A 7,500-nucleotide genomic window follows, 5' to 3' on the forward strand; every position below is an offset into this window, starting at 1 on the left:
GAGCCGTCGCTTGATTGGGCTCCATGAACTTGGCAACGGTTCAAGTCGAAGCGTCGACCCTGAAGTTAGAGAAGTTTGCGATGTTGTAGAGGGATGCAGCATTCAGGCATTGCGAAGTTTTGCGAAATGCCGGATACTGCCTGGCTGTATGTCTCCGCTGTTTTATGTAGTCACTATATCTGTTACAAAACTTTTAGCCAGATCATATTATTTACTCGTTCGAATACTCTGGTATGTGCAATGCTATGGCACACTATCGGTTCGTCTAAATTGTCTGTGTATGCAGTCAACATCGGTAGACAAAAATTGCTGCAATATTATTACATCATCTAGTGCATAAAGGTTGTTTAGAAATACGCCCTTTCAAGTCATTAGATTTATACATACATACATACATATATATATATATATATATATATATATATATATACTATATATATATATATAAAAAATATGTATATATATATGTATATATGTATAAATATATATATAAATATATATACACATATATACCATGTTTACATGTACATATTTACATATATACATTTATAACAATTATTTATTACGATCCTTGGGCCTATCCTAGACTATTATATATATCTAAAATTACCAGTAATGCAACAGCTAACAATAATCATAAAAATAACGGTAAGAAAATAAACACCTACAATCTTCAAGAACGCAGAATCAAATCCGCTTCATCGGAGTTTGCATTTATCATAAAAATATGATTTCGTACTCCGAGTACTCATAAATTCTGAACCACCTACACTGAGTGAATGGCTCAACAAATATCAATGAGAGAGAGAGAGATTTTTTGTGAAAATTGCTCTACGGTGATAACGGCCATACAAATAACGAGACTGGTAATGAAGATAATTGACATGGTGTCAACAACACCAACGCGATCATATTTTAACCTTAAGAAACGTACCTAATCCTGCTTGACAAGAATGTACTCATTATTCCGCAAGTGTAGCAACTTTTCTCTTACAGCAAAAGGATGAAAATAAAATACCTTCCTGTATGCAAAATAATCCTAACGACTTTATCAGTTCATTCCGCATATCCCCTGCAACACCCCAAGTTGCAATCCTTCCTTTAACTTAAAACTCGCAGTGAATCTCTTTCAGTATCTTCTCTTCACGTTGAATCAAAGTCAAGGCCAACAGTTAAGCTCAGGTGCGAATTATTTCCAAATGTCAAGTGTAAGAGCTTCGTGAGCTATAACTCTTCTTAATAATATACATATCAATAGCGTCAAACAGCTGAGTTCTACCACGCCAAATGCTGGGGATCGATAACCTCACATTTGTGACAAGTGTCCGTGATTATTAGAGTTTCATTAAGGAGAAGGGGTGACTCAGTTCGCATCTATTTATCCAATGCTCTTCTACCTTCCTTTCGCATGACTGCATTTCCTTTTGTGAGGGCTAAGCATAAAATATGCTTTCAGTTTTTGAGCGACCATAACGTTAAAAATGACGGTACTAAAAGAGAGGCGCCAGACGGCATGTCCCGTAATTAATGACGTTATGTCATTACATTTAGACCAAGGTAAATTCATGCTGAATACCTGAATAGGAGCTAATGGAGACAGGCTTGTCTTAGGCTGGATGCCGGTAAGTTTCAAGACAGAGTTTATTAGCTGTTACACAAAGAAAAATATAAGTGATGTATTACGTTTTACATAATAATAACCTAATAATAACTTAGATACTGTACATCTTAATTCAGCCATTTACGATGACAAAGTTCTACGCAATAGGGTTCGATTCATCAAAACAGATAATGAGCTTTGGAACAGCCATTTACCTCGTGTGACAAAGTTCAAACGTTTGGTATAAAAATATGTCCCTTAATTTTACCCAATACTGGGATTTGCTTTAAATCAGTTTCATCGGATACGACACCTTAGTTTAAAGAGGTGCGCACGTAAAGGAAAAAGACCAAAAAAAAAAAAAAGACTTGACTAAGGTAAATTACGGAAGAGACAGGTCGGGACTTGGAAAAAAAAAACGACGTATAACATTTACTCATACTCATTTAGAGGACACAATTATTTCTCCCACTGAGCAAAAACAGAAACATGAATAGCAATAGCCAGGCTTAGTTGACCAGTGTGATACATTAGGCTGCTCGAAAGTGTACAAAATTAATTTACATACCACTGCAATACGATCTACGGAAATGCCACACACACACACACACACACACACACACACAGCCTTTTCAAGCTAATAATACAATTACGAAAAGGACGAATACTCGAATGAATACAAGTAGGATTCCACTAAATTAAAAGAATCCAATTAAGTTCTGCCAGGTTCAATAGACTTGAAAGATTCATCAGGAGTACGTTTTCTTTTTAATGTTTTTAATCTATTTTTCTTGTCAGTATTCATCTACACGAGTGAGCCAATTCAGTCACATGTAAACATGAACGTTTATATCTGGGTGTATGTGTAGCAAGGGACTGGAACACAATAAGAGCCACCACACACGAGAGCACTAAATTTGACCACTTGGCCTCACCCAATAACCTATTTACATTAGCGAATATCCACCTCAATATTGCATACCCTCTCCATAGGGCAGACACACAAACCGGCATCAATTTCCTAACCCTTTGCACTTACTGTATTTAAATAATTTTCCTTGTAATAAACGCAACAAGGAAGAAATCATATCTGCCATATGATTCCGACGATTCATCTCCCTCATTGCAACGCAAAGTTTCTGAACTAAATCAATCAATTTTACGATTTAAACGTTCGATTTTTTTTTTTTTTTTTTTTGCTTGTACTTACCGAGTTTTTGGTTGAAGATTTTATCGAAGTTGACCTCCCCCATCTTCTCTAAATGCTTGTGCATGACGCTCCGCACGCTGAAACAGAGCAGATAATAGTGTTTTAGTAAATTTGTAAAATATAATCCTAAAATTACCAATATATATAAAATGAAAACCAATGAATAAACCAAAGACTACTTACGTATGACTTGTGAGCATTTCAGTTCACACAGAGAAAGAGAGATCAAACTGTAATTCCATACAAAGGCAAATCGGCTGCACAGTTATGAGAGTACAGGTGAGTGACACGGATCCTTAGCTTCGGGATAGCGTAAAACTCTATAAACCTCTATAAATAAACTTCAACACTATAATGCTTGAGTTCGATACCTTCCTCATAATCCATTTGGAGTAACGCAGATTCCACAAAAGGTAAAGCAATGTAGATTGGGTAACTCAATGCAACATGATCCATCAACAGACACTGTAACCATAAAACGGTCATTTTACAGATTTACAATACGGTACATTAATTACAATGGCTTTTTTTTTTTTTTTTTTTTTTTAAAAACGTATGACCTAAATGTGAGCCTAAACAGTCTTTTCATATTACTTTCCTTCCAAATAACTTAACATAGCAGCCACCATAAACTCTTCCCTGTCTAAAGCTACTGTTCTTTCCCTAATAATCCTCCAGCCACCTGTCTTTTTTTTATATAAAAATCCTTCCATACAGCTCCCCTGGCATACTAAGTAAACATGTGCCACTATGATTCAAAAAGTCGCCTCTACCATCTTTAATAGAATTATTAATCCTCTGGAATCTTTCCCTCATCCACACATACCTTGCAAATCCTGGTCAGCAATTCAATCACACTATCACCACTGCACGGCAGCAAGAGACTTGAGTCCCATCAACTCCTTTTGTCTTTCTATTCTACAGTCTCTTCACTCGCCCTCCCTATGGTCTCAACAGCCCCTTTCCACGAGTTTTCTCCAACTTACACTAGAAATTTGGTGTAATGGTCACCATGGTAAGAATAGTCCACTTCCTCAGTAAAAATAAAACTATTAATTTTGACAAGAATATAAAGCAAAAGCAAAATTTGGATAAAGTGAGAGACTGACAACTTTGGATGCTAGTGCAATATCTAAAACAGTGCTTGGGGGCATTCTGTGGAGTGAATTCTGGTATCAGAGGTAGGATTCATCCTTATTCACCTCCACAGGTTTCACCAACAGACTATATAAACTTGCTCTTCCACATACTCTGCACTTACGAATTCTATCAGATTCTTTCCTAAGTATACTTTTTTTATAGAATGTCTTTCCCACAACCAACCTCTTTTCAAGCACATTTCTAAAGGACCTCTTCATTTCACCACTTAAAAACAAGTAAATATATATATTTATGTATATATATATATATATATATATATATAACATATATATATATATATATATATATATATATATATACATACACAATATATATAATCTTCATATACACACCATGTATGTATACAAGTATAATTAGGTTTCACACCAGTGGCACTCTGTTAGCGCCCATCAACACCATCTCAATAACTAGGCTAAATTCTATTGCACAGAACAGCAGACGTCTTATTCCATTTCTTTTTTTCTCTTCCCCTTCAACTGTCTCTCATGCGCTCGCCGTCAAACAAGCCAGTGGATTAATGCACAACACACCTCTCTCTCTCTCTCTCTCTCTCTCTCTCTCTCTCTCTCTCTCTCTCACACACACACACACACAATACGAGACAGGAGAGGGAAACGCCTGGAACACATCACCTATATTACAGGAGCGTAATAGAGTGAATAACTTCCACTACAATCTAATCAACTGTAGCTTCTCCATACAACGAAAACACAAACGATAACATATCATTTCCATGCCGAGGTCCACACTTTACGAAATAATTACACAGATATCTGACACGATTCACATTAGTATCAAAGCAGCATTTCAACTTACCATACAAATCTCAGAGATAATTAGTGGCAAGCCTTCAAAAAAAAAATAAATAAATAAAAAAATAAAAAGGACCAAAATAAAACGGGAAAACAAGCGAAGAGCTCCAATTGCCTTGTAGCTTCAGGGTGCGATTCAAACATGAAAGTCACTTTACAAAACCTTTTTTCTGGATGCCTAATATATAACTATGATTGCATTCTAACTTAACGATTTGATATAATTTTATATACAAGTACATTCTAATTTAACGCCTTTATCTGGTATATACAGAACAAATCTACTTATTTTGCCTGGGATGGGATACAAAGCGAGCCAAAACTACCAATACGAAGGATGCCAAGTCAAAAATGAAAAAAAAAACAGAGGTCTATTAACAGCGATGGCAACATACTCTTAAAATGGTACCATGCATCCCCTCAAGCAAAGTAGTGACAGTAGTGAAAGCTTTGAAAAAATTATTCGCAATCTGCAAAAACTACCTTTGGGAAACTAAGGCCCAGTCAAAAACTCAGTGCTGGAAAATACGGAAGCATTTTCCCATTACAAACTACCAGTAGGAAAGTAAGCCTGAATCGCAAAACCACATGTACGATAGCAAGCCTGAAGCAGCAACTTCCTGTAGGTATGTAAGCCTGAATCAAAACAACCTGAAGAAAAGTACACCTGAATTCCAGACGACCCTGCAGGAAATAAAAATCTTTAAAAGTTCCTGACTAAGAACATGGATCTATTCGAAAGAGTCTAAACTAGAAGCACTGGATCAAACCTATCATGGATCCCATCGCTCTAGTTATATGGATGGCAACATAAACACGTGCGCTTGACCTTGTAAAATCTCACTGCTTGGTCTCTTGACAAAATTCCATGTTTTTATGTTATCTTACTTATTCAGTAAATAAAACAACTGGAATTCATAAATATTTTTCACTAATTATTTTAAAAATAAAAACACTTCACTTACCTGAACTTTCAGCTCAGGTGAGCCTAAAAGGAAAATTCAGGAAAGTAGAATCCACTGTCCTCCTTGCTAAGCATTCTTTACATACGCATTTTAATTAGTATAAAGAAAATCAACTTACAAAACAGTATTAAATCGGAGCTAACACCAATAATGAAAACGACATTAAATAGTGAAAATAAATTAACAACAATGAAATAATGGTCACATTCAGGACACATTTAACAAAAGATGCCACTCCGAGGTTCGGTAACTTTTGTTTTGTTTTTTCCACATACTGTGATGAAATGCTCATCTCACAGCAAAGAAAAGAACACAAAGACAATCATAGTGCGTCATTAATACGTATATAAAATACAAACAATAATACCTGTACACACATGAGCTATGACGCAACGCATATCAGTACATGAAAACTTTAAAAATTATAATAGATAAACAACACAACATGTCAAAATTGGTGAAGGAATAAGGAATGAAATCCAGTCAGGGAAAATAACACTTAATATTGTCCGTTTTAAATCAACGCTGGCAAATAGCAAAGGGTGGCAACGTAACCTGCCCCACCCAAACATTCCAGCTGAGATTCAATACAGAAACCATGACTAGCAATAATTGTTAAAATGACATAACAATAAAAACTGCTTACATCCGCCAGGTAAATGCTCTATGAACTAAAGTTAAATCCAAAGAGCATAAGAAAGAATGAAAACGGGATGAATATTCGTGGAATGGGTCTTAACAGTAACACGTGGTATTGTACTTTTGAAAATGCAATCATTTGAGCTGATTTGTTTCAAAAGAAATAACTGTACAAACGTCGCTGTAAATATCCCTTTTTTGATGGACAATACTCTTTGAGACTGGACAATACTCTTTGAGACAACACTATTATTTGCAACGATTTTTTTAGCCCTTTCAAGCTTTATCCAACATAATTCCGAACCTGCTCACAATGATTTCAGCAATGCGCTGAATAAACACAAAGCGCATGCGGTAATTTTAAGAATTATTATTATTTGGGTTGGGTGAATCTACATATGATATTCCATTTGTTTGAGTGGCTTTTTTTTTAAGCTATCGTGTCTGGTGTGGTGTTCTGGCATATGAGTTTTTTGTTTTTGCTGGCAACTTCATTACTGGCCTTGAAAACACATAGTACATTTCGCAGATGCTTCAACTTTTGATGCAAAGCTTTACTTTTCTTCAGCTGTGAAGTCTCGTATATATTAATCTTAACAGAAAGCTAAATTATTACAGCACTATTAATTAGTTTAATCAACTTTGTATTAAATATTACAGTTCTGGGTATATATTTGTTTTGCGACTTTTGCCTTACTTAAGAAATAAGAATATTACTGCGAAAAAACAGACACTGTTTCTTGTGCCTAGCTCCAATCTTTGTCCTGCCACCGTTGGAACAGTTCTCTCAAAGAGAAAATCTCTAAAAATTCCTTTCTGCTACAAGGCCAATTATGACTTGGGATATAGTCATGGATTTTCCCTTTGGCCATCTTCCAAAAGCTTTATGCCAATAATAAACTTTCACAGCGCCATTCGCACTGTCTAGGCCCTTTGGGAGAGTGTGCATTTAGTCTCAAAGGCATCAGCATCCTCTGGACAAGTCACGGCTGTTCTAGATGCTTCAAGGCTGTGAGTTTTTTCGATGCTTTATATTCATTTTACTGGCTGCTCGTCATTTATCATATTAAAGCATTCAGTTACCTCATATATTCCTATATCTGGCCTATATAT

General features: G+C 35.7%; 1 protein-coding gene across 1 annotated transcript in view; it reads right to left on the minus strand.

Annotated features, from left to right (window-relative positions):
* The window catches only part of LOC136844419 (G protein-coupled receptor kinase 1), a 538,027-nt gene that overhangs the window by 274,382 nt on the left and 256,145 nt on the right, over positions 1 to 7,500 (minus strand). Inside the window, exon 2 of the mRNA XM_067113593.1 lies at positions 2,811 to 2,887. Within this exon, the coding sequence (XP_066969694.1) occupies positions 2,811 to 2,887 (77 nt within the window). The remainder of the gene's footprint in view (positions 1 to 2,810; positions 2,888 to 7,500) is intronic.

This window comes from Macrobrachium rosenbergii, chromosome 12 (assembly GCF_040412425.1).
Source record: "Macrobrachium rosenbergii isolate ZJJX-2024 chromosome 12, ASM4041242v1, whole genome shotgun sequence".
NCBI classification, from domain to species: Eukaryota; Metazoa; Arthropoda; class Malacostraca; order Decapoda; family Palaemonidae; genus Macrobrachium; species Macrobrachium rosenbergii.